Below are 27,943 nucleotides of genomic sequence, written 5' to 3'. Positions count from 1 at the left end.
CATGATTTGAGCTGGTCTCTGCCACAGTGCTTTTCAGGAAGACCTTTCGAACAAATACCGTGTTCCTTGATAGCCGGTCTGCAGGCCTTGTGCCACGCACTTCCCCACATCACTTCATCTTGGCCCTCAGTCCTTGGAGTTGGAGGTAGTATCACCACCGTTGAGGTTAGGCAGCTCACCTGAGGTCCCAGAGCTGGAACTCGTAGCGAGCCCACCTGAGTCCAGGGCCCAAGCTGTCAGCTGGCACACTCTGGGCCTTGACCTGAGACACAGCTAGATGTCCTTACGTGCTCTGTGTTGTGATTGCGACTGGTGAGCAAATTGTTAATGATTAGTTAAAAAGGGAAAAGAAGGAAGAAAAAAAAAACAGTGTTATAAGGAATCCCTGAAGCTGGTTTTCTTACTTTTTTTTTTTTTTGACTATCAACCAGAGAAAGTCCCCAAAGGCAAGGGCAGCGTGTCTGGCAGAGGCACACAGGCCCTCACCCGTGGGCTTGGAGGGCCACCTGGCTGCCATGCGCTGGCCCCAGAGCGTTGGTCCTGTTCATTGTGTTTTGTGTCATCTCTTGAGTGTGCTGCGCTTTGCCGCTCTGGCCTTCGGAGCCCCAGGTAAGGTAGGGAGCACTGTGGAAGCCGACCGAGAGGCTCTGCGCAGTGACAGAAGCCAGCGCGTGTGGGTGCGGCCTGCCGCGTCGGCCTTGGGGGCAGGGGTTTGTTTGTCATTTTGAGCTAATACTGTCGTGTTTGCTTTCAAACTTTATCAAGCAAAGCTGGCCTTTTGAGAGATCTGTTTGGTTAGGATGTAGCTTGAAGTGGCTACAGCCCCAGACTGATGACATGTTTTTCCACACTACCTCTCAGCATCATAGTCCAGTGAAGTTTCAGGGCTCCTCGGGACACAGACTGGTTTCGGTCAGTCTGTGAGGGTGCCGGCCCCTTGGGGGGGCGGGGAGGAGTGTAACCTGGTAAGGTACAGACAGCACTTGAGTTGGGAGGAATTTAACCTCTGTTGAGAGTTATGTGTGTTGTGTTATGAAGGTTACAGTTTAAAAAGAAATTTGAAAAGGCTGTGTGACCTTGGGCAAGTGACTACCTCCCTGTAGGAGCAGGGTCACACAGCCCTCCTGCAGTCTGGTTTCCAGGGTTACGTGAAATGATGTGAAATGCTTCCAACTGTATGTGGCCCGTGACTCGGGTTGGTGCACACACTGTTAACAGCCACTCTAGTGGTAGTAACAACGAAGCTTTTCCTGAAGATCCGGAAGGGACCCGGCAGCCTTAGGGTAAAGAAAAAGTATCAGTTGCTGTTAAAGAAAAACCTGGTTATTTGAATTCAAAAGTGTGAGCTATCATTATCCAGATACCAAAGCACAAAGACATTTTATAGACACGGATTTTAAGTTTTTAGTCTGAACAGCATCTTATACAAGTCTTTTTAATCTTTTCTGATTCTTTATCCTAGTATATGGACTCTGAATTAAAAGCTCTAGGTTTGATTGATGATAGGAGTTATTTGTGCTTCTTCTCTGTGTATTTTTTTAAGTAGTTTTGTATTTGCTTCCAAAATTCCTTTCAAAGGTGGTGTCTGAATTCCTCTTTAGTCATCGTACCAGTATTTCCCTTCCCTTGCTAGCCTATTGAGTCTAGATATTATCGAGAAGAGTAATTAATTTCTCAGTTGGTCCTAAAGACATCTTAAAACGTTCACGGCATCTGGGGGTGCCTGGCTGGCACGGTCAGAAGAGCGTGCGGCTCTTGATCTCGGGGTCATGTTTATTTACTTAGGTAAATTTTTAGAAACCTTAAATAAAAAATTATAAAAAACATTCATGGCATCTGAATTTCAAGGGTTTTTTGGGGGTTTTTGGTCCTTAGTCTTACCAGTAATTAAAAGTAAAGAGTAAATTGAAATTTAATAGGAATTTGATATAACATTTACATTCTTTCCACTAGGAATTATGTCTTTTTTTTTTTTAAGGTTTTATTTATTTATTTGACAGAGAGAGACAACTAGAGCAGGAACACAAGCAGGGGGAGTGGGAGAGGGAGAAGCAGGCTTCCCGCCGAGCAGGGAGCCTGATGTAGGGCTCGATCCCAGCACCCTGAGATCGTGACCCGAGCCGAAGGCAGACACTTAACGACTGAGCCACCCAGGCGCCCCCCCCACTAGGAATTATGTCTTAACTGTTTATGTGAGGATCCTTCTGACCTGCCATTGGCTCCTGCCCGTGCATAGGTGTTCCAGGCTTTTCCGTTGCATCTGTGTTTGGTTTGTATGAACAGATTTCCAGGGAGATTTAAACATGCATTTCATAAAAATTAGTCCTCTGCACCTACATGGCTTCACACATCATTTTTACGTGTCTTACCTTATTTGACTTCATGGCAGTTCTTAAGAATGAGTTGTTATTGCTCTTTTCACTGAAGGAGCCTGGGGCCCAGAACAGTCCTATGACTTGCCCTGGATTGTGCAGCTGACAGGGAAGCCCCTGGGCCCCTTTCTCCCGCCTCCAAGACCAGTGTTCCTTCTTGCCCGTCGGCCTCAGGGTGCCCCCACCCCAGTCTCCTGGATTTCCCCTCGAACTCTTCTCCTCCCCTCACTTGTTCTACCTGTAAAGAGATGCCTCTCAACATGTCCGTCATCCATGCATTTACTCTTAACGATCAGAGCCCACGCGGAAACCCTCAAACTTACCCTAGTAGCCACCAGAACCCTTCCCTTCAGTTCTCTTTCTGTGACCAGTTTTGTTTTCTCTGCAGCTGTTCTTCCTTCCCCTTCACTGAATTTTGTCTCCAGGGTTATTATCCCTAAAAACATGAGGGGAGAGTGGAGCAGCCATGAAGGTCTTCCTTTCCCTCTGGGCAGCTAAGGGCCGGTGGTTGCACGTGGCTCCCCTCGACTTCAGTTCACCGACGGACAGGGGACTGTGGCTGGATGGAGGGATGCAGGACACAAAGGGAGATACGCTGGCTTCGTTCCAGTTACAAGTGAACATGCATCTACAGCCTAGCTGGGAGGGAAGCAAAAGCACTGTGTGCTCAGGCCATCAGTGCTTGGCTGAGAGTTCAGCACTGGGAAGCCAACAGCCTCTCTCTGCACCTCTTTCTCCCTCTAAGCCCCAAATCTGCATTTTAGCAATACCCTTTGCATTATAATTTTAGTGATTGCTCTAGAGATTACAATATGCATGTAACTTTTCCCCATCTACTTAGAGTTAACAGCTGTGCTGTGCTTACAGTGTCAGGTTCTTGCAGCTGAGAAGGTCCGTTTGCCACCACCTCAGTCCTTTATGCTCTCGATGTCATATAGGTCACATTTGTATATGTTAGTAACCTCACAAAATAAGATTTTTTGTGTGTTTTTTTATTTTAAGATTTTTTTTTTTTTAATTTATTTGACAGAGAGAGAGAGAGAGAGCTAGAGAGGGAACACAAATGGGGTGTGGGAGAAGGAGAAGCAGGCTCCCGGCTAAGCAGGGAAGCAGGGAGCCCAATGCGGGGCTCGATCCCAGGACCCTGGTTTCATGACCTGAGCCAAAGGCAGACGCTTAACAACTGAGCCACCCAGGCGCCCCTTTTTGTGTGTTTTAAATAGTACTTTATGGAAAGTAAAAAAAAACAATCTTTCATATTTAACCCCTCACAATGTTCTTCATTCTTTCCTAAAGAGGCTTTTTCTGCTGTTTTCCCATTCACCCAGAGAACTTCTTGAGCATTTTCTGTGTTCGTCTGTTGGTGATGAATTCCATCACTTTTTTGGGGTTCTTATCTGAAAATTAATGGAACTTAATTTCACTAGAACAGAGTTCCGACTTGATGGTAGTGCTGTTATTTTTTTTCTTCCGGCACTTTAAAGCTGTTCTTCCACTGACGTCTGTTATTTCTAATAAGAAGTCCTTGGCCTTTTAAATCATTGTTCCTCCGTCCGTGCTTTGTCATTTTTTACTGGCTGCTTGCATGGTTTTTCTCTTTGTCTTTGGATGTTAGCCGTTTAGCTCGGATGTGCTGGGTGTGGTTTTCTTTGTATTGATCATACCTGGGGTTCACTGACCCTCCTGAATCTGTAAATGTATGACTTTCACAGTTATCTGCTCAGGTATTTTTTCTGCTCCATTTTCTCGCTTCTAAAATTCCAGTTCCATGTATGTTAAGCCTTTTGATAGGTGTCCTTCACATCCCAGGGACCCTGTTCTTTTTCTTTGTACCCTCCGGTCTTTTTCTCCAAGTCCTTCAGATTGGATAATTTTCATTGATTTGTCCTCAAGTTCCCTGTTTTGTCATCTCCATCCTACCAGTCATCTGATCCTGTGGAGATTTTATTTCAGATACTGTATTTTTCATTATCGAACTTTCATTTGGCTCTTTCTTAAAGTATCTATTTCTTTGCTAACATTTCTTATCTTTCCATTAATTATGAAGAGATTTTCCTTTATGTCCTTGAATATAATAGCTCTTTCAAGCCCCTGCCTGCTAATTCCAACTTCTGAGCCATCTTTGGAGTCGCCTCCTTTACATTGTTTTTTCCTCACGAGAATGGATCACGTTTTCATGTTTATTTGTATATCGAGTAATTTTAAATTACGAAGTGGACATTGTGAATGATAGATTGCAAAAACTCTGGATTCAGTTAGATTCCTCTGAAGAATGGTTTGTTTGTTTTAGCAGGCAATTAACTTGGCTGGTCTCAAATCACAGATTCTCTCCTCATGCTGTGAGCAGTAGCCCACATCTCAATTCAGTTCTCTTCGCCTTAGCTGGGCTGCTTGGAGCCTGTCCTGTGTGTGCATGGTTCCAGGTTCAGCTAGGGTTTTGGGCAGATTTTAGAAGACTAGGGTCTGCTGTCTGGCGAATGGCCGTTAAAAAACAGGGTCTCATCCAGGGCCCCTCGCCCTCAGTGCCAGCCCCACATCAGAGTCCAGCTGCTGGGGGTTGCTCTCCTCTACGGTCACAGGGTTGCTTCTTATGTCATTGTCCATAGTTGCTATCTGCAAGAGGGTTCATCAAAAAGTTGCTATGCAGACTTGCCAGGAATAGAAAGAGGTCACTATTTTTAAAGAAAGATTTTAGTAGAAATCACATTTTTTAAAAATAATTTTGAGATGGGCAGCGCCACCACCATACGAAAGTGCATTATTTCCTACAGTTTGAGATACATGAAGAGAAATGCAGTTTTGATGCATTCATGAACTAGACATCCAGTCTGCTCTGCCTGTTTGTAAGAGAAAAAGAGCAGAGGCATACGCTGTAACCCTATGGCTTTGCATTTAGCCACAGGTCAGCCACTGAGTGATATGCCATCCATGACTGGATCTCAAGGCTCCAGACTTGTTTTCTGCAAAGATATCAGGCGGGGTTTTTTGTTAAAAGGTCAGTTCCATTCCTTTGTGGTGAGGCAATGTTGGGTAATTATAAGAGATCATGTTTCAAAACTGGTATTCCCGTGAACTTGCCAAAACGAGCTCTTTCTCTTTTGGCTTATTTCCCTCCTAATTTCTTGCTGCTCTTTCTCTGGATGTTTTCCAGATTCACCTAAGTAGCCTATCAACCCAGGCTGATTTTGTGATGCTTAGGTGATTAAAGTCCACTCTTTTTTTTTTTTTTTTGAAAGATTTTATTTATTTGACAGAGAGAGAACACAAATAGGCAGAAGGGGAGGGAGAAGCAGGCTCCCCGCTGAGCAGGGAGCCCACCACGGGGCTCGATCCCAGGACCCTGGGATCATGATCTGAGCTGAAGGCAGCTGCTTAACCGACTCAGCTAACCAGGCGCCCCTAAAGTCCAATCTTTAAGAAAACGTTATTCGAGCAAAGAGTATTTCTTATATTTAAAAGAAGAAATGGTTTGTAGTTTCAGAGAGAAGAACAGTAGTGCATTGCTCACAGGGGAAACGCCAGAAATTAGAGAAAACCTTTCTTTCCTGGTGGTAAAAGATGAGGTAAAAGTACGGAGCTAACTAACATTTACTTCAAAGCTTTACTGGTTTTTTCCCATATACTTTATTTCCCACCCTAACAATGGGTAGGGTAGACAGTATTATTCTCATTTCTGAATGAGTGAACACGCTGAAAGAGGCAAGGAGGCCTGCCCCACAGAAGCCAGCAGATGTGCGATTTCTAGCTTGTTGCCCACAGCTTGGATGGCTCAATTATCAGCCACTCAGGACCGATTGCCCTTTTCCGCTCTAAAGCTGGTCTGTGTTGAAGATTTGTTTTTGCATCTTAGCTCAGTGCTGGAAACGAGGAACCTATTAGACCCCTTTCTTACTCTCCATGAAAATACCTTAGAAGTGAAATCACACTTTGTCGCTCCAGAACGGAAATTTCATCAGACCTCTCCATGCTAGCTGGTGGAGGGCGTGAGAGCAGGTTTCCCTGGAAGCACTGCAGGCCCAGAGAACGGTCAGCAGCCCCACACGCTCTGTGTCCTTGTCCTCCGGATCGATGACTTTGATGACTGTGTTGATGTGGGGGAAGTAAGGAAAAAAAAAAGAAACACCATGTAAAGCCCTGCTTTCCCCTTCACACATCTCACTAGATGGGACTGGTGGGTGACCAGAGGCAGGATGGCCACGTGTCCTACCTTCTGTACAGGACCAGCCCGAGCTTTCCCTGGTTCATCTACTTTGAAGTTTGAGCCCGAGAAACCGCCATTCCCCAGAGAAACCATGGCGGCTCGTTGCCAGCTCACATCGGGCAGCCAGACTCTTTCACATGGAATGTATTGCTACTAAAAATATTTGCAGTTTGGGAAAGTATGTTTAAATTTGACCTCTTTGACCCTCTGCACATTCTAGTTTATTGCTCTGGGTTCTGCAGCAGCTCTAAAGAGAAAAGTTCAGAAATGTCTCCATGTGTACTTGTACTCCCATCTATGGGATAGCCCTCCCATTATAAAAACAGATCTTTTATGAGTTATTTATACTCTTGACTGCTCTGAGCAACAAATGATGGTTTCTCAGAAGCATTTTGACATGTTATCTTTGGTATGAGAACCAAGTACTGAGATCATAGTACTCCCATCCCCGTTACCACTGTTCTGCCAGGGGCGCAACTGGCAGGTTTGGGGAAAGAGAGACCTCGGTGCCTGTCGTGTGCACACGCTGTAAACCGACAGGGAAGCAGGGTCCGAGCGGGACAGCGGCGGGACTCAGACAGTCTAACCCCACAAAGAGCGAAGTGGTGTATGTGCTTGTGTGATAGAAGGGCTGCCCTGAAGGATTCAGACAGTCGATTCAGTAGGTCAGAGAGCAGGGGAGAGGGTCTCCTGTGGCAGGGACCTCACGGGATCTTTGGAGCTTTTCATGGGGAACAGTAACCTTAAGACCAGGGAGACCCCTTTCACAGAACAATCCATATGACATCAACTGCCTTAATGGGACCTGTTTAAAATGCAGTTCCCATTGCACTAAAGAATATGTCGTTGCACTTGGCCTTCTCAGAGCTTGCCTGTTTTTCAGTTATTTGAAGAAGTTGAAAAAGACAAATTTCTTGATTTTTTTGACCTGATTTTTATGGATTTTTCAGTTGTTAAAACGATGTTTGGAAATTCAGATTCAGGGTCTATTATTTAGGGCCCTGCATGAGAGAAGCGTGCAGAAAAACTAACCAGGACCAGCTCCTCTCTCAGGCCAGTGATCTCAGCCTGGACTCCTGCACCCAGTGTGTCCATCTCAAAGAAGATGGCCTGCAGTCCTTTCCTGTTGACAGTGCAGTAGGCTTGGTGTCGGCTCTGGTTGGCCACTCAGCTGGTTGACCCTGCTGGTTGTGGCTTCACTCCCCGATTGCCTGTCATGGTTAATGCACACGGCAGTGCTCCGGCATCCGCACTAACTCTGCGTGAGAGAGTGGGTTGTCGGGTCGCCGCTCAGCCCAGTGGGAGCACAAGGCAAGCCGACGGTGCACTGTGACTGGAGTCCCCATCCTCGGCCCCAGGGCTCGGTCCCCAGCAGCGCTGGCTCGGCGCGCCCCTGGCCAGTCTGGAGCATGACACTGATTCTTGGTCTTGTCTGGAGCTTGTCAAGGTGCCGTGTTCCTTTCTAAGCTGGGATCGTCCAGCTGGAGTGTGAAGAAAACCAAAATCATATTTTCAGGAGGGAGTAGAATCTTTTGGCTGAAAGCTTTCCTCTTAAAGCGCTAATGTCATCACTGAGGAAAACATTGCCGTGCCTTTAAAAGAAAAAAAAGAACTACCCTTGCATCTGTAGTAACAGTTTGCTGACTCAGAGCAATTATGAAGTGGATTTGTCCGTCCTTCCCTGACTTAAAGGTGATTGCAGGAGTTAGCTTGTGTGAGAAACCGCCCGCTCCAGCCCCCAGGCAGGCAGGAATGTCTTTCTGAAACAGTTGAGCAAATTCCCAGATTAGAAAGGGTCTGCTGCAGCTGACCTCACTCTTTCATGAGTAATTCTGGCTGGTTATTGACGGCGCTCCACCCGGAGGCTCGAAACCGTGAATGAGCGTCATTCTCAGAGGCCGAGCAGGGGCTGGCGGCGTGCAGGAGAGAGCCGCGGCCGCGGTGAGGCCCAGGGGCGCGGGGACCTGGCGCCTGCCGAGCCCCCCAGGGTCCTGCGGCCCGGGGAGCTGGCGGGGGCCCGCTCCGGCTGCGTTCTAGCTGGTGGGCGGCATGGCAGGCGGCCAAGGCTAAGGAGGTGCGCAGCCGTGCCCGAGGAGCGGTGGCCGCGGGCAGGGCGGCAGGTAGCCTCTGCCGGGCTGCGGTGAGGAGCGGCGGCCGGCTGCCTGCGTCCTCATTTTCCGGGTGAGATAAAGCACTGGCCAGGCTGAAAGTTCGGGAGACGGTAGTGAGCGGGGTAGGGAGATTATTGGCCAGATTGCGAATTTGTCACCCTGCGTGCTGCTGTGGTCACAGGACCTGGGGGTCTGTGTGCGTGTGAGGAGCCCGTCCCGGCACTCGGCCGTGCTTGACGAAGCCTTGCCTGGGATTTCTCAGGGCAGTTCTGTTCTGCTCAAAATAAACTTGGTGTACAAACATCTCCCCCGCCACCCCCTCCCCTCGGCTCATCTTTGACTTTCTGCAAGCTCTCCTAGTCTTCCCAGCTGTCCCTTTCTCACCTACGGCTGTGCTGAAAACCGACTTGCCGTTGGGACTGAGGCTATTCTAGAGTCATCCTGTGCAGAGTTCAGAAACCTGATCCGATCTCCCTTTCCTCATTGTTTTCCTCTAGCTAGCTGGCTGGTGCTGCTCAGATAAGCCCGGGTGGGGTCTGGTGTGTGCTCGCTCACTCTGGCTGTCAGCTCCCCTTAAACCGTGTATTGTCTCTCTAGCACAATCCTGGAGGAGGAGAAGGTTCAGCAAGAAGAACGGATGAGGATGGAGTCCAGAAGACAGGTCACAGTGTCCTGGGACTCCGGAGGGTCCGACGAAGCGCCACCCAAGGTAGCAAAGGCCCCTACCCCCATTTGGCATTACTCCTGCTGACTTTCGAGGTGGATGGTGTAGGCAGCTGCTGTGTGTGGGGAGATAGCCAAGCATCAGGTGGTTCTAGGAATCGTCCTTACAGCCCCACTGCTCCTGCTCGTTTGCCCTGCATGTTACCCTCACGTGCACTCCCTTCCTAATTTGCATTTCAGCTGTAGGCCGGTGTCAGGCTCAAGCCCTTAGATTAGATGTGGTCTTAAAAGCCTCTCTCTTGGCTCCCCACCCCCCATCCTCAGACTCCAGTGAGCACACCAGGTGTGGAGGAGGGTTTTCCTTTGTTGCTTGTCAGGGACCTTGCTAAGGATCGAGTCGGGATGAAAACCTCAGATGGACTAAAACCAGCCACCTGAATGCTTTACATTTTGCTCTATTTTAAATTGAGTCAAATTGCACCTAACCCTGTTCCTTTAGGGTAGGGTTTGGGTGAGAGCCTTGTGCATTCCCTGCCTGCTGTCCGTGTCTGGCTTCTAGGTTTGGGGACTGGAGGCACATTGCATTCGCGTGTTAAGATCTGCAGGCAACATCTCCAGGCCTTGCCTGTCCACCGTCTCCAAATCCTCAACCTCTGGGAGGTGGCCAAAGCCTTCCCCTGTTGCTCAGCCACACTGTGGCTGAGGTTTTGGACATAGTTGGCCCTTAAACACTCCCATGAGATTAAGAATTCTTTATACACCTTTTGCTTTTGACAGAATGGTATTTTTACACAGTGGCTTACTTGCCATGGATAATCCAGTTTAGAACATTTTCTGGAATATAAATAGATAATAGGCTTTAGCTACTAAATGAGCTAAAAATATATTAAGCTAACAATTCTTCATTTTCTTTTTGAAAAATGTTCAGAGGCCCATTAGCACAAAGTACGATTTAAATATTGTACCTATTTTTTTTATGATACCTGAAAGCTTGTATCTTCTTGGTATTTTCAACTGTGTAACGGTAAACGTTATCACACATTTAAGGTGACTACAGGTGACTGACACAATTCTTCAGAATTTTAGAGGTGAAGGGTTCCCTAGTCCAGCCTCCTGAACAAGTAGAAAAACTGAGGCCCAGAGGAGGCAGGCCACACCATCTGTCAACTGGTGTTCCTTTGAGTGAGTTAGTGACAAAACCAGTACGCTTCTGTGTCTCCTGGTTTAACAACAACCATAAACCCTTAGTTACCCACAGAAAAACAGAGAACTGAGAGCCCCTCATCCCAACATGTCCGGCCCTTCCCTTTGTATATACACGTTTGCCTGTTTCTTAACTCGGGAGCAACGGGACAGTGGTCTGGGCCTGGGAGGTGGGAGAGTCTCGAAGCTCGACCTCGGGCCTAGGGACCAAGTGGATCTCTTCAGAGGGGCTCTGATGACTGGGCAGTCCCCCTGCCTGTTGCCAGCCTCACTGTCCTCGCTGTGCAACAAGCGTGTTAACATCCCTACCCCTCGGGGGTGCGGTGAAGGCCGCGGGAGGTCCTGCGTCTGCGGCCCTTGAGGGAGTCAGGGAGGCGTCAGGTGCTATACGCACTTGGTGGTGAGCACCACACCTTGCAGCATCCCCCAAGCCCACAGAATTAAAGAACTTTGTCCATCTCGGCGTTCTCCTATATCCCAGTCTGTAGGATGTTGAATCATTTTCATTTGGCTAAATTTTAGATGCTATAGTATGAGGTTAGGCTTTTTCTGTTTGAGAATACAAAGACATTTTTTCCTGGTTTTGAGACCTTTTTCAAAGTGCCTGTTTTGAGACTCTTCTCTATAATTGGAGATTGTTCTGCCCTTTACAGTGGGTCAGCAGACTAGCCCATTGCCTACTTTTGTGATTAGAGTTTTATCGGAATGGATTGCATGCTTCGTTTGTGTCTTGTCCCTGGCTGGTTTCAGGCTGCAGCAGGGTCAAACACTCAGTCAGAGCATGGCTGCACAGATTAAAATATTCACTCTTTGACACTTGGAGGAGAAGGTTGACAACCTGTGGATTACGTTTTCATGGCTAGAAAATCATCTGCACTAGTGTAAATGTACAGATGCTTGATGAACCTAAACAAATACACTAATTATTTGGCTCCCTTGCCAATCAGAACCAGGTCTGGATGCGGTTTTTCCCTTCTCTATGGTAGAATCAGACTCTGCTCATATGGGCCCTGTATTTGACCCAGCTACGAGTAAGTCCTGGTCTCCAGGATGCTGGCCCAGTGTCGCATCCCGCAGTTTCCTCCACCCTGTGACCTGGGAACCCTGGAGCTTCGTCAGTCTTTATGGTGCTCACTGTGCTGTCTTTGGACAACAAAGTCCACTTCATTTTCTTCCGTTCACATAGGATTTTGGCTTTTGTAGATGAATATTGTGTACTAATAAAATTTGTAATGTAGCCTAGTTAGTTTTTTAAAGTGAAATATTTTTCTCTCCCACATTCAAGATTCAAAATTAAAAACTTAGTCTGCCTCCGGCTCAGCTCACGATCCCAGGGTCTTGGGCTCGAGCCCCACATGGAGCTCCCTGCCCAGTGGGGAGCCTGCTTCTCCATCTGCCACTGCCCCTGCTCGTGTTCCCTCTCTCTCTCTCTCAAATAAATAAATGAAATCTTTAAAAAAATTTAAAGTCTTAGTTATAAGAATTAATGGCAAAAGCATTATAACTGCAAAGCTAATTATTAAAAACCTGTTACCAGTTTCTTCATCGGTACTTAATACCAATTTTTTCAAACAATAATAATCTTCAGAGAAGTTTGCCCATGAGGAGTGCAGCCTGGGTTCATTTCATTGCTGCAAGTTGTCCTGCACGTCCCCATCAGATCAGTGGAGAGCCTCTGGCTAAAAATATCCTTTTCGGCAGTTTTGAAAATATATTTCTTGGACCTCCGGGTCCCCAAGACCACTTCAGAGGGCCGTGAGAGCAAAATCCATTTCATAATAATGTCCATGTGTCATTGGCCTCATCTGTTCTGCTGGCATTTGCAGACCTGTTGCAGACGTAACAGTGAACGAAGCTGTGGTCACCTTGGCACATGCCAGGGCAATGGTGCCATACCGTGCTGGTCATCACTCTATTCGCCACCGTGCTCACGCAAGAAAGAGACCTCGCCAGGGTGCTAAAGAATGACCTTGATGAAGCAGTCACAGGCCTTCTGTGGGAGGAAACAGCAAGCACAAGGAAGACGCTGTGTGGCTAAGTTGTGGAACTAACCACTTTTCTCATGGAAAACCAGTTTTTCTCGAAAGTAGAGTGGGCAGACACTGTGGTTGTTCAGAGTTGTGCATTTGGCAGACATTTTCTCAAAAAAGAAAGAAGTGAGACTGTGTCATCAAGGAGAGCAACTGATAGCTTGTTGCCATTGATAAAATTTTAGTTTTTAAGCAAAAATTAGAATTCTGAAAAACATCCATCACCATGACTTTGACAGTGTCCCAACTCTGAGACTTTTCTGATGAGCTCAGAGTGACATTAACAAATGTGATTTTTCCATGTGTCTACTGAAATGAGTCGGCGTTGTGAAGGTCTACGTACCGCAGCCACTCGCATTCTCCAGATGATCGCTGCAGGACGCCACAGAATCACACGTAGGTAGAGGATCCATTCACAGTACAAGACGGAGTCACGGATCTTAATGTCATAGATAATGACACTGTTTCACAATCCACACTGCAAATCAAGAAACCACCACTTTCTGAGTTGGGGTGTAATATCAGAAACAATGCCCACAACTGTGCCGAGAAACTGTTAGACTCCTGCCTTCCCATCTGTACGGCTGTGTGAGGCTGGATTTTCTCCGTGTGCTGCAGTGCAACAGCACAGCACGGTCGACGGAGCGGAAGCCCGTGGGAGAACGGGCGGCCTCCTGCTAGGCCTGACGTCACAGGAAGTGCATACACGCACGTGACAGGGGCCACTCCGCTCACTGAATTTTTTTAAACATGTAATTAGTTTGTATTTTTAAGTGTTTTAATTTTAATAATGTGAATATTGGTAGATATTCCAGCTAAAGCCCTTGGAGTCCTCAGTAATTTTTGAAAATATAAAGCGGTCCTGAAAATAAAGCGTTTCAAAGTGGCTGCCTCAGAAGGGTTTCTCAGCCCTAATAGGACCCAGCACTCCACTTCTGTAAGAAGTGTTTTGTGATATCCCGCGCTAGCCCTCAGGTAAAACACACAGGGAGTAAAATGACTTCCTAATTTCAAAATGCCAGTTCTCCGACTGCTAACTGCACAAGAAAGCTAAAACGCAAGGCACACACCTGTGGGAGACGCTCAGGTGGGATCGCACCCACAGGAGCGGAGAGGTGGCCAGGTGCTGGCGCCCGTGTGTGGGCACGCCGCAGGGACACAGCTACAGATGCACAGCCCATGGCCACAGCGGAGTGTGAGTTTCACTGGTCGTGTGATACGATTTTCTAGAATCTTGGTAAAGTTCAAACAAAACAAAGTAACATTGTCCGTCAGAATACACAGGAGTTGCTGTTCCAGGAGGTTCAGTGTCTTCGTGTCATTGGCCTCGTCCGTTCTGCCGGCATTTGCAGTGTTACTTGGGTTCGGGTTACAGGACTTTGTTGTTGTTTACCTCCGTAAGTTGGAGCGGGGCGTCTGAGAGGAGAGCGGGCCCCGTCGTTCCGACCCTGGGCGCCGGTGGCCGCGCTCAGCAGCCGCGCCCTCTCAGATCCTCTCAGCACCTGGTAGCAGGACCACCGCCTGACTCAGGATCGCCGGTTAGGGCGGGTCTGGTTTTCCTTCTCTTCCTCCTCACTCGGCAGGACTTCCACAGACACTCCCTCAGCTCCATCATTTGCTTTATTAAGAAATCGTACAACCTAAGTTTGTGTCTTTGAGAAGGAGGGAGTGACACCCTGAATCGTAATACTTAGTAGCAAGTGACGCGTTGGGGCACTTGTGCGGAAACCATCTGCAGAGAACCTGACGTGTTGTTCCATCTTCACGAGAGCCCTGTCCCCATTGCCCCATTGAGAATGTGGAGGCACAGAGAGGGGAGCAGCCCCGACCACAAACCCTGGCCCTCGGGTCCCGAGCCTGCCCCCGCCTGCCATGCCACCTCCCTGTTTGACGGTACGTGTGCACTCTCCACAGCCACTGGTTAGCAGAATTTGGTTTTGTGGTACTCTTGGTGCGATCGTTTTGTCTGCTCTAAAGCTTGTTTTCATCTTCCTGTTTTACTTTGAAATGGAACCCTGCACGTGCTCTTTTGCTATCCACTGAAGTCGGAGTCCCTCAGGAATGTTGTATGGAGATTTTTCCAGTCTCTGGTCAATTCCTTTCGTTTCTTCCTTTTTATTTGTCAAGTCCAAGTGTGCCGGTCATCGAGCAGCATCCCCACGTAGCAGATTTCGGAGCGAGCGGTTCCACCAGTATGGACCGTGCAGCCTGTTCACATTGCCTGACCTCTCCAAGCCTCGGTTTCATCCTCTGTAGGGTGATGATATTCCTGGGTGGCATGCTGTTCAGCTTGTCACATCGTGTGGGAAGCATCTAGCTCTGTGCACGTAGGCCATGCTGAGTAAAAGTTTATTTGTGCCGGCATTACTTACATGCCACCTCCAGAATCTAAGCCAGGGGACACAACTGTACAACCGTCAGTGTGTTTACTGTCCGAATCCTTGATGCTGCATCCTTCCATGCTTGGACTACGGGAGGCCTTTCCCAGAGCACCACGCCATGCTTACATGTTAACACATTGCTTTACAACGAGTGCTGCCTCTCCAATGTCCTACAATGGAAATAGTCGACCTTTGTTGTTTGTTGTTTTTCTTTACCTCTCTTAACCACTTGTTCAAATGAAACCTTTAAAAAATATAAATCTGAAGGGTAGTCCCTTGGGATTCACGGAACATACTTCGGAAATTGCCACCCTAGAACACAGGGTAAAGCCTATGACACCCCCTTGAGGTCCCTTTCCTGTTTCCAGGGGTCTTCGGGATCCATCCTGATATTTGGGTAAGTTTGGGGTGAATCGCATCTGGGCCACTGAAGTTCGGCTAAAGGGATGAAGGCACATTTTCCAGCCTCAGAGGTGGAGCAGGCCTGTGGTAGTAGGGCTAGAGCAGATAGAGGCAGCTGCGTTCTGAGACAGGATTGGAAATGCACCACTGAGGAGAGCAGAGTACTGGGGTGTTACATCAGATGGGAGAAAACAAGAGATTTCAGTCACTCTCCATAGAAGAGTCAAAGGACGGGCAGTGGAGACAGTGTGAGCAGAGCGGTGGGGTAGTGAGGCTCCTCCTGGACACCCAGACTTCCTCAGAACTTAATTCGAGCAAAGCATGTGTTCCTCCAGGACCGTGTGCGTCCATGGGAAGAGACAGGGGCTCTGAGGTGTTTCTTTCCTCCCCTGGGCTTGCTGGCACCTAAATCCGTCTCCTTTTATTCTGGACTTCATTTGACTGGAGAACAGTGGGTTTCTGCTCTGTTAAATCCGTCAGATTTAGAAAATTTTGTGGACTTAACTTCTGTTTCAGACTAAACCATTCTTTTGCTGTGAACTTTAAATTCATGTAGGTCGCAAACAGATTGAGAATTTTAGACTGGGAGTGACTTCCCAGTCCGTGTAGCTCAACTCCTGTCTGAGAGACGCAGAAACCAGTCGGCTACCCACTTGCCCGGTCACAGGGCCAGGAAGCCACAGAGCCAAATGAACTCCCTGCTCTGAAAGCCTCCCGATTTGCATTTCCTTGGTGCCGGAAGGTGTCACGCATCTTGTTGGCCAGTGATAGATCTCCCTCAGATCCGCTCAAGTCCTTTGCCCACTGTTTATTCAGATTATTTATCATTTTATTGTTGAGCTCCAAGAGTTCTTTGTCTATTCTGGATATGATTCTCTCATACATACCTGACATGCAGATGTTTTCTTCTGTGGGTTGTCTCTTTCTTGGTGGTGCCATTTGCAGCACAGAAGCTTTTAATTTGGATGATGTACAATTTATCTTTTTTGTTCTCTCTTATTGATTGAGCTTTTCGTGTCCTGTCTACGAAACCATTGCCTACCCAGAGTTACAAAGACTTGCCTGTTCTCTTAAGAGTTTTATAGTTTTACCTCTTACGTTTAGATCTGTGATCCATTTTGAGTTAATCTGTGTGTGTGTTGTGGGGAAGGGGTCCGGCTTCGTGTTTTCACATGGGGATATCCTGCTGTTGTGGACGTTTGTGGGAAAGACTGTTTTCCCCACTGAAGTGTCTGGATGCTCTTTATCATTCTTTCCAACTAAAGTCTTTTAAAGAAATGCCTTTTTCTGTTATTTTCAGTAAAACATAGATTTAACAAAATTTTCAAAATACTCATTCCTATGATGCTCTGTTGTTGTGTTCACAGCCCAGCAGACCCGGTTACCCGAGTCCAAGGTCCAGTGAAGGATTTTATCCCAGCCCACAGCACATGGTACAAACCAATCATTACCAGGTATGGAGGCATTACAAACATAAGACATCTTTTATTCTTCATGCTTGGGGGTGGAGAGGGACACTGTAAATTTTATATTCTTTATTTCTGTACGTAGGAGTGTGATTTGGCAAGCAGAAAGCTAAGAGAGTAATCAACCTAATAATTGTCTAAGCGGCTGTTGGGCCTTAAAGCAGCTGGGCAGGTGCCCTGCCCCACGTTCTCTACTCCATTCCTTTCCTCCATTCGGGTGATGTGTGGGGCAAATCCGGTGGCTCTTTCTATATGCAGAGGTAGTAATGAACTGGGTGGTGTTTCTGGAAGGCAAGAGTAACATTCAAATTTACCTTAAAAACCAGACAAGATGCCATCTTGGACAGGTGTGGATAGAGTATCAGACTTACAGGCAAATATCTTATACAAATTAGGAAAGACAGTCCTTGAAACAAAAGGGCCAGAAGCAAAGTCAGTCATGTTTTGGTCTTGAGGGGAGAGTATTTGTAAATGCACAGATGTTTGTTCTGACAGACATGTACACCCGTGTCCCCCACACCACACCAAGACAGAGAACATGTCTGTCACCCTGGAAGGAGCCCTCCCCTCCCAGTCAGTCGCCTGCTGCCCGGGCACAGCCATTCTCCGACCGTTGCCAGCGATTGGTGTTGCGTGTTTTGGACTTTGAGATAAATGGATCAGACAGGGTGTCCTCTTGCGTGCTCAGCTGCTTGTACTTGTGTGGTGTCTTCAAGTATTCACAACTTTCCAATGCTGAGGAGTACTCCACTGTGTGGCTGTACCACAGATTGTGAACCCATAGTCATGTTATTTGGAGAATAGGTCAAATCACTTCTAGGAAGGAAAATCACTTCTGGTAATTTGTGTCAGCTGTGGCTCTTTTGTAGCCGCGCCCTTTGGTGTTACTGACTGATTCTCGCAGCTGACTGACTAGGTCGGTTATGATAACCAGCCTTGAGTGGAAAGCACTTCACTGAAGAATAAGTCACACACAGAACAAGCAATGGGTAGTCCTTGGGTCTTTGTCCGGAGAGGGAGAAGCTGAAAGTTCCCTTAACTGCCATCTCCTTCAACACATTTCTGAGGAGCAAAAAGAGAAGCACGCTTACTGGGCCTCCTTCACGGGGTTGCTGAGGGTCAAATGAAAGCATTTTTATTCCTTTACATGCCTCTCAACTGTGATTTAAATCTAGGCCTCTTGGATTAGTATGGACAAACACTCTTCGCTGTTGGCATAGGGTCCCAGGGAAAGGGTGCGGGCCGTCCTGTACTAGAAAGGATGGTAGTACATTGAGACACTGAAATTGGGTCTGTGGCAGGCTCTTCACCTGCTTTGCTGCCTCCAGATCCCACTGTACTAATTCTGAAGGGGGACCCAGGAGTATCACGTTGTTAACAGGCGCCCCCAGGTGATGCTGCATGACTGAGAACCCTGTTTTGGGAGACACTGTTCTGAGACACCCACTTGCCTGGAGGAGGCGTGAATCCCTGGGCCCTCCAGACCTGTTTAGAGAAGGCGCAACAGCATCTGCTGATAAGACAGAATGCAGGCCTCCGCAGGCCCTCGCCCCACACCCAGGGCACACTGTCCTATGCCACTTCTACCACCTGGGGTCTGGTGCATGTTCGTGTGTGGCTGCCCCCCGCCCCCCTCCCCAGAGGGGAAGCCCGTGAGGACAGCGGGCTTATCTTTACTTTAAGTGCCTGGAACATTGTGTAGAACAGAGTAAGGATGCAGTGGATACATTAAAGCATTCATATTTTCATCAAGCAAAGAAACGATTAAGCTTTCCTGGGCCCCAAGTTTCCTTATCTTGTAATTGAGACGGCTATAGGACATTGCCTGGTGTTATTTCATGTTCCTTCTTAGCCGAAAATGCTCAGCGATCCTGTCACACGGTTGGTGTTATGTAGAAAACTGCCACAGAACATTTGAAATCTCTTTGTTGTGCAAATTCCTAAAAGTTGTTTGGTAGTAACGTATCCCTTCTGACCAAAAATAGTAGTGATGTGACATTTCATGTTTAGTAGAATTTTTTATTGAAATACTTTGATTCTAGTAAACTGTGAGAATGATCTGTGCATATTATTTGAAAGTTTATTAGTTATATATTGTCAGTACGCAATTTTGGCATAAATCAGTGCCTAGAGGCCTAACAAATGCACGAAGTCTTTGTTGAAGAATGTGTTGATGTTTGGAAGTACTGGATTTGGCGGTGCCTTATCTCACTAAAAAATTAACTGAACAACCCTGCCCCTCCAGTACTAGCCCAGTGGGTTACAGAAACACAGCTAATTCTGGCCTCTCTCTCTCTCTCTCGATTGAGGGAGGAAGCCGTATAAAGAAACTCCTCTCATTTTCCTCATTTTCCTTCTGCCCTGGAATTTTTCTGTGTGCACCTGAACGTCTTTTCTCTGCCACAGTCATCATGGTTAGAACACGACACCTGTGACTCTCATCATAAGCCCTGGTTTGTTAGGAGGTGCTCTAGAGCAGTGCCCACTGAGCCACATTCATGGCCCCTGGTGCTTTTGCATCAAGGGTGCAGAGTTGCAAAGTAAATTTCTGATTGCCTGGTGTATACTTGCATTACTTATTTACATGGCCTCCACGGATTACCTTTCTTGAGGCTTTAGTTGAGAATCCATTTCCTTGCCTTTACCACCTTCCAGAGCCACCTGCATCCCTTGGCCATGACCCTTCCCCCTCTTCAAAACCAGCGGTGCCGTATCTCTCTGACCACTCTTCAGTAGCCATTTCTCCTCTTCTGCTCCCCCCTTCCACTGGTATAAGGAATCTGCTTTTACATTAGGTCCACTCGGATGATCCAGGGTCATCTCCCCATCTCAACGGACCCCTCAGGCTCCGGGGATCCACACGTGGATGTCTGTGGGCACCATTGTTCTGTTTGCACAGTGTTCTCGGTCATCTTAGTTGCTTCTTTGCATGTGGAAAGCAGAACTGTGCAAAAGCATGCTGTGCTGGAGCATGACCCTGCTGCCCTGCATTCGCAGGTCTCTGCCTATCCTGGTTCACATGGGATCACGGCCATGGCTGGCAGCATCTACCCGGGTCAGGCATCTCTTTTGGACCAGACGGATTCCTGGAATCCTAGACCGCAGGAGATATCAATGTGGCAGCCCAACGTGGAGGTAACCTGGGTGTTCTTGGGCTTTCGTTTGTTAGCTGATGAAGCTTTGCCTAGAGTACCTTTATTTCTGAATCCTAAGAGTTACTGATTTTGATGACCTAATTCTAAAATCAAGGCATTGCATCTCAAATTCTCCCCGGTTTTGTGAATCCTTTTTACTAAAAGAAAGAGACGCCGCCATCATTAGCCCACCCACCTGAAAGGCAGTACGTCAGGCTGAACATAATTAGCGTGTGTGGGGGGCATATCCCAGGAAAGAGCAGGAGACAGCCTCCCGCTCCGTGGGCCACATTAACCAGATTTGCCTGGTACACCAAGAACCCCACCTGTAACGGTAAATGTTTCTTTGACTCCCAGAACACCTATAGTCTGCTGCTCGTGCCCTTGCCCTTGGGGTGAGCATGTTTAACAGTTGTTTAGCGCTCCACGGCATGCGTGGACTGAGCTAATCCTCCTTCCACTCTGCCTCCAGATTGTTTTCACTTCTTCACTGCAACCAGCGATGCATTCTCTGCACATACCTTGGATTCTTCCTTTCTTTTTTTAAAGATTTTTATCCATTCATTTGAGAGAGAGAGAGAACGCACGAGTCGGGGGAGGGGCAGCGGGAGAGAGACAAGCAGAATCCCTACCTAGCAGGGAGCCTGACACAGGGCTGGATCCCAGGACCCCGAGATCACAACCCAATCCAAAGTCAGATGCTTAACCAACTGAGCCACCCAGGTGCCCTGGGTTATTTCTTGAGAATAAATCCCCGTGAGTGGAGCTGTGAGCTGAACGACTCTGTACTTGTTAAAGATGCTTGGCGGGTGGTAACTTGCAACCTCCGGGAAAGCTGCTCCCATGAGCAGAGTCTAAGAGACCCTATTTCCACCACCCTTGCTATCTTGCTTCTTCTTTTTTTTTTTTTTTTTTTTTTTTTGGAAAAACACAGAAAACGGAGCATCCTAAATAGGCTCCTGAGAGTGGATGTGCTCTTTTATTTACTCCCCTGCTAGGACTCTGCTGCACTGGACCTGCGTGGGATCGGACAGGTGTTGCCGACCCACCTGATGGAAGAGCGGCTGATCCGGCAGCAGCAGGAGATGGAAGAAGATCAGCGCTGGCTAGAAAAAGAGGAGAGATTCCTGGTAATTATGTTTCTAGTAATTCGGATTTCTTCTACTTGTGAAGCTCTGCCAGAGTCTACTATATTATAGATGATTGGAAAAGCTTGTCTTTTTCAGAACAAGAGCGATCCTTTTACATCCGGTCCCTAACACTTGCAGTCGTGGGTTATTTGCTTTTCTTGGATTTTTTCTGGCCAGATTTCTGAGATTTTAGTAGCGGCATTACAGGCTCAGAGGTGTGAGCATCTCTGTGGTTTTCGCAGAAGCAGTTACCCCCTGTAGTGTCCGCTTGCATGTAAGACTTTGCATTTTGCTCCTGCAGCACGTATAACCAGACAGCTGAGGACCCAGGGCCTGCCTTCACGGCGTTCCTCCTCCTGTGGTCTGACAGGTGCCTCCTCCCACACATACCTGGACGGCCTCAGAAGTCTCCTGCGACAGAGGATGTGGTGAGGCAGAGCTGTCTCTGCGTGTCTCTTGACACAAGGGCCTTTTGGACTCATGGCCCCGCTGCCAAGCATTTCTGTGCCCTCGGTCCCAGAACCCACTCCCCCGTCACCCCACACGGCTAGTTCAGTCTTCCTGGAATAGCCTGAAAAGGGTGTCTGAACAGAGCCAGGACCCCTAGTGTTTCCACAAATTCATGAGTCGGTACCTCCCTCTGGGTAGTCCAGAGCCGGTCCCTCATGCTCCGATTCAGTAAACATTCCCCGAAGCCACATCTGTGTCAAGCTGTGTGCTGAGAGACCAGACACCCGCAAGGGTAGGGGACAGTTTTCAGATCACTTACAGTCTTCCAGGCACAGAAACACTGAAACCAATAATGAATGGTATTAGGCGACAGTGGTTTCAACCTGCACAGTTCATCAACATGCGACTCTGATTCCATCCTTTCTATGTGGCTGTCATTTTTTTTAAATTGTGTTTGAGAATTAAGCACTCAGGCTCGGTGATGCACGTTTTCACTGTTGGAGAGGCCAGTGCCCTCCGCACAGAGAGTGCTGGGCTGCCCTCAGCAAGCCTGCCATCTTGGTGCACACAGGAGCGTGGGGCACACTGGGAGGCCTGCAGACGTCACACGCGCTCAACATTCGGTACTGCCAGTCAGGACTAGTGCATGCTTCCTCAGCACACGCCCCGCTCGCAGCTGAACTCCTCAGATCCTAGGTGACATCTGCCACATGCCGGTCGCCATCTGACGTATTTCTCATATATGAAGACAGTCCATCCGCTCAGCCCCCCGACAAGGAAGAGACGGGTCCAGAATCCTTTACCTGTAATTCTTGAAGGTTTTATGTGCTTCAGAATTCAGTATTTTTTTGCTATAGAAAATCAGCGTAGTGTGGTGCACATGCCACGGATGAGGTCACGTTCCAGTAGCATCCCAGAGGTAAGAGCGCCAGTATTCATGCATCAGAACACGAATGTTCACATGAACAGGTATAAATAACAGACTTCACGTGAGTTCAGGCCAGGTTTTGCCATGAAATTAGCTTGCTTCAGATGCAAAAGAAAATAAAAATTAAACTAAATTAAATTTCCAATCATTGGTGCTTTTTAAATTTTGGAAACGAGGATAAAGGAGTGTGCACCTGTCCCTGTATCACCCTCATTTTACGGCAGAGGAGATTTCCCAAGGTCGCCCAGCTAGCGTGTGACAGAGCCGGAGTCAGCCTGGAGTCCTGCCGCAGGGTCAGTCCTGGCTGCCGTACCGCGCTGCTCAGCGCCCGCCAGGTGTGAGGCAGCATCCTGCTGGGGGTACTTCTACGTCTTCTCTACAGACATGTACAGCAAGGTGTATGAAACGTGGGTGGGCACCATGAGGGATTCACTTTGGAACAGAAGTTTCAAACTATCAAAAATGTAAATTACTTAAATCGAGGCATACCTCGATGTAAGGCGAGCTATGGACAGTGGTGCTTGTTTACAAAAGCAATCTGAGCAGGTCTGTTCAGGTCTGGAGTGGGCTTCAAGAACGACTGTTCCCTAGGCCCTCTTAGATGTTTGTCCAGACAGCCTACCTATTTTCCTGCATCGATGTGGGATTTTAAAAAGTCAGTATTACGTATTTTCCAACCTAGAGCTGATGTGTCTAAATACCATTGTCTTGCATACGACTGACGGCACGTGAACAAAACGTTTTCTTCCAGTCGTGGCGTGCCGGCCCGGGGTGCCACTCTGCTGGTGCCCCGTGTGCAGCAAGGGCACATGAGGAGCCCGCAGGTACCTGCAGGAGTCAGGGACGGTGCCAGAGGCCAGATACGTTGAGCCAAGGCTGAAAGATCCATTGGGCTCTACAAGGCAAACGAGTTCAGGGAATGCCACAAGGCAGAGAGAAGGAGCATGCCTAATGACATGGGTCAGAAGACTGTTCTCAGACCCCCCACCCACGCTAGACGGACCGTAGTAGTGCGACGTAGCTAATGAGTTCAGCGCCAACTCTTGTCTTCCGAGTGGGTTCATGACCTGGCTGGTTCGCTTTTGGGCTTTTTCTTGTCGTTGAGATTGTTTATGTGCAGTGGACTGAACAGGCCCTAGCGTGTACAGTTGGGTGAGTTTGATAAATGTGTAAGTCCGTGGACCGCACACCCCATACACAGGACGTTTCCAAGACTCCACATAGCTTTCAGATTATGTTCAAAGACCATTAGTGAAGCTGTATAAAATGCCCCCCAGGAGTCCAGTCCACACCGCACCTCACCTGCAGGACGACCTGAGCACTGTGGCATCCTCAGTGAGCATGTCTCCGCAGCTCAGGACCTTCCCCGGGATTTGTTCCCTGTGTCCTTTACTGCTCCCGTGCAGCTTTTATGATTTTTTTTAAGTGTGTGTCTTGCTTCCCTTGCTAAATTCCTGCCCATCCACTCAGAGCTTCTTGCCACTGCTCTAACGGTGTGGTTTTCATTGAGCTTGGTGGTTGTGCATTTTCTGTGTGTGCGTGTGCCATTGGTTTTTAGACCTTTCTCTTGTATTTTCCAGCATCTATCACATGAACTCTAATTTCTTTGGATTTTCTGTTGCTTTTTCCCCCATTTTGAGGCATAACTGACACACGTGACTTTTTAAAAAGATTTTTTCTTCATTTTCAATGTTTGTTACATTGTATTCTCTTCTGAAGCATCTCTTGCCAAGTTTCATACTAAATAGGTCCTTGCCTGCTTTTATTTTTAAAGATGTTGTCTGTAATGGTTTTTCCGTTAGGTATAATATTGGCTCTGTATTTTACAGACATTATTTTTTAAGAAAAACTTGTGAGGACATTGACATGATGAGTAATGTGGGACATTTTGCTTTGCTTTGGGCCAGCCCCGCATTCCAGAGTCAAGTCCCTACTTAAGGCATAATTGATCATTCTTTTAAGATCATGGCATATGTTGTTGTTTCCCATTAGAATTTAGTCGTGCTGTCCATAAGTGAGAATGACTTATTTATTTCATTGTGGGCTTCAAGATCAAATCAGTACCGGTGTCACAGGGGGTTGTTTAATCCCTACCCCATCTTTGATTTGAGTATTCACAAGGCAGGCAGTGTCAGTGGTAGGGCTGAGGGCAAGCGCGTAGTCAAGACAGGGGCCTGCTTCCAGCGGGAGTTGCAGGCAGAGGAACAAAAGCAAGGAGACCAGAGTGACATCAATGTCCGCATTGCTGTTTGCTGCCACAGCCACCGTGGTATTTCTAAAATCTGATGCTGTCGCTCTCGGGCTTAAAATCTGCTCGCGGCTACCATACGGTGGACCACCAGGCCTATGAGCTGACCCTCCATCCTTCCTGTCCAGCCGTCGTCAGTCAGCCCCTGACTGTGACAGAGAGGACTGGGCACAGGAGGCGAGGCCCCACACACACAGCCTTTGGGGAAGGCTGAGCAGCTGAAATGACCAGCAAGGGCCAGCCCAGGGACATCTGGGGAAGACATTCCAGGAAGATAGCACACCAAGCACAAGGGCCTAAGGGTGTCTGAGCACAGAAAGACCACCGTGGTGGATAAAGGCGGACAGACAACACAGGGCCCCTTAGGCAATGGCAGGCTGGAGGGAGCCAGGGGCCAGGGGCCAGGGGCATGGGAGGTGGTGGGAACACGGTGAGCACACTACATGTTGGCACTCAGAGTGATCATTCCTGGCTTGGACTCTCCTTCTCAAGAAGGCGTTACTAGGAAGAACCCAGACTCTGGAGTCAGCCAAATGAGAATTAAAAATCCTAGTTATTATGACCCTATATAAATTGTTTAACCTCTAGGCTTTCATTTATTAATCTGTTAACGTATAAAATAATTATAATCTCTATAAAGTGTGGGTAATACTTCCAGGGCTAGGTCGAGGATTGAATGTGCTGCACATATACAGTGGGCAAGTAAAGGATGCACAATAGTTTCTCTAAGGGCTTTGCTTTCTCACCCAGCTTGTTCTCTATAGCACCTCTTCTGAGAGCTGCATTGCTGAGACTCGAAAATCCTAGATCCTATCCTGCACACTACACAGAGTTCCCAAAGGCCGTCCCAGAGTACCTTCTGGCCGCTCCTGACCAAAAACTAACATAATAGATTGAGTGAGAGATTTAGCCACTTGCAGAGATTCTTCAAAGGAGCATTGCTTTTATTAGATTGGCTTGTTGGTATAAAAAAAACCTTAATTCCTTTTTGCTATTGGTAGAGCTCCCATTAGTGGATTATTTTTAGCAGCTAGCTAACAAGGCCCCTGCTTTGACTAGACCCACGTGTTCTTCCAGGATGTGGAGACTGAGGGCAGGAGGCAGCCTTTCAAGGCCAGGGCTCTACGCTGCAGGCTTCTCAAGCTGTCAGTGAGGAAGGGTCAGTTTCTGGGTTTTTTCCTAAACCATTGTAGATGTGACATCCTTGTAAAATAAAATAAAAAGCAATTACTAGAAAAAAGAAATTTTTTTAAAAAAAATAGGCAAAATATGAGCCAGACTTGTTTATATAAACTCCAACAAGCCTAAAAATTACTGTTTCAAATTGCTCTAGAACTTTCTGAAGATTCTTGCCTCCTGTGTGTCTCATCATGGCCTGGTGACACACCATCCCTGACCCTCACTGGTCCTCGGACCGCGCTGGGCAGAGCACTGCTGCTCCCTTCCGCGGGGAAAGCTTGGGCACCCTGATAGAGGAGCTATATTCTTGTTGAGAAAATTAACTTCCAAGTTGCTTTGTCAGGAATATTGCCCCAATTTTTTCTAAAAGATGGGAATCAACAGCTGTTGATGTAATCTGTTGTTAGGACTCACACCGAGTGTGGTGACTTGTTAGTTACAGCTGCTAGCTTTTCTTGAGTACTTTGGGGAGTCGGGACTCCCTCACGTTGTCCCCACACTGGCGCTTGCCTGAGGCCACATGGACCTGACCTACGGCACTTGTTCCTTGTGGTGGACCAGCTCCCAGGCCCACTCACCAGTGCTCTGAGATGGCTGCGTGCTGGTGAACCCCCGCCTCTTGAGCTCTCCCACACTCGCTGGCCCCTCAGTCTGTTCAGAGCACTGTCTTTCCTGCCGGGCACTGCTTACAGACAGACAGACTGACTTTGGTGCCCGTTTCTTTTCCTTATAGCGCAGCGCGCACAGTAGTCTTCTAACGTTGTGCTAAAGACAGGATTTTCATTTTATAATGAGAAAGTCCTGTCTATATGAAGCCACTTTGTGTTCTGAAAACGGAAATGAATGTTAGAGCTGTTTCTCCTCTCACACAGACCCAGTCAGCCTGAAGGAAGGCTGAGTGCCAGGCAGGGGGCTTGCAAGGACAAGACCACAGGACTTCTCTGGCCCTTTCCTGCTGAACCAGGCCGCAGCCCTCCTTGTTCCTTGCATCTGCCATATTCAAGGAGAAGGGACATTGAGTGGAAAGCCTTGCGTTTGAAGTTTTCTAGAGGGATGGCACACGAGCGTAGAGACCACACTGCAACTGTTGGTTGCTGTGTCCCCAGAACCTGAAACAGGGCTGTCAGCCCTCACCTGCTGCACACGAGGACACGGTGCGCATGCCCACACGTAGCACAGTGCTCACAGCCGTGTTTCTTTTTGGTACCAGGAACTGGAAATAACCTGTTCCTACAGAACAGATCCAACTCATACAGTGGGCTACTGCACGACAATAAAAATGGGCAAACCCCTGCACACATCCGCAGGGACGGGGCTTACAGAGATAATGTCCACCAAAGACGCCAGATACAGGGCCGTGCACATTATGCAGTCCACTTGTGAGAGCTCTTGGAGGTGGCGGTCAGGATCAGTCCCCTCAGTGAGGTGGGGTCAGGTCTCAACTGGAGCCTGCTGGGTAGGCTGCTGTTAGGTGGGTGCACACATTTCTAAAAGTGCACTGAGCTCGTACACTTAAGATTGGTGCACTTTATTGTATATGTTATACCTGCATAGAAAAGGGAAGGAGGGAGAAGGCATACCTGATGGGGGAAATAATCAAATAGCCCCAAACATTTTTTATGTTTGTGATCTATTTGTGTAAGATTTCAAATATAAATTTCTTCTTTTCACATTACTATCTTCAAATCTAGAATATTTTGTAAGAAGGAAGCGGGAGAATCTAGCTTCACCCAGGAGCAGAACCAGTAACAGAACCCCTTCTCTCTGACGGGCTGACTGGCTCCGTTGAGTTCCCCAAGTTGGCACTCATCTCTCAGACTGTGTCGGCCATGTGAAGGAAAAACTTAAATATTTCCATTCACAGAACACAAGTGGACTTTCTATAGACAGGCTTTCTCATTTTAGAATTGGAAATCCTGTCCTGGGGAAAGTTTTAACATGAGGGAATTATTGTGCATAAGGAAAAATAAGTCATTTCATGTGGTTTATATGGAAATATAAGTAGATAATTCGTGTAAATACATTAAACACAGCACCTAATTCTA

The 27,943-nt window shown here is 47.7% G+C and overlaps 1 protein-coding gene across 19 annotated transcripts in view; it reads left to right on the top strand.

Annotated features, from left to right (window-relative positions):
- Positions 1-27,943, top strand: part of PTK2 (protein tyrosine kinase 2) — a 255,266-nt gene that overhangs the window by 208,743 nt on the left and 18,580 nt on the right. For 18 of the 19 annotated variants that reach the window (XM_027572051.2, XM_027572041.2, XM_027572038.2 and 15 more), the window contains 4 exons: positions 9,282-9,393; positions 16,731-16,817; positions 19,827-19,964; positions 20,962-21,093. In XM_027572051.2, the coding sequence (XP_027427852.1) occupies positions 9,282-9,393; positions 16,731-16,817; positions 19,827-19,964; positions 20,962-21,093 (469 nt within the window). Of the gene's footprint in view, positions 1-8,456; positions 8,755-9,281; positions 9,394-16,730; positions 16,818-19,826; positions 19,965-20,961; positions 21,094-27,943 lie in introns of those variants that run through there. The other variant, XM_027572101.2, reaches the window with a different exon arrangement.

Source organism: Zalophus californianus, chromosome 4 (genome assembly GCF_009762305.2).
Source record: "Zalophus californianus isolate mZalCal1 chromosome 4, mZalCal1.pri.v2, whole genome shotgun sequence".
Classification (NCBI taxonomy): Eukaryota; Metazoa; Chordata; class Mammalia; order Carnivora; family Otariidae; genus Zalophus; species Zalophus californianus.
The sequence above is the reverse complement of the archived record's forward strand: the minus strand, read 5'-3'. Positions and strand labels throughout refer to the sequence as shown.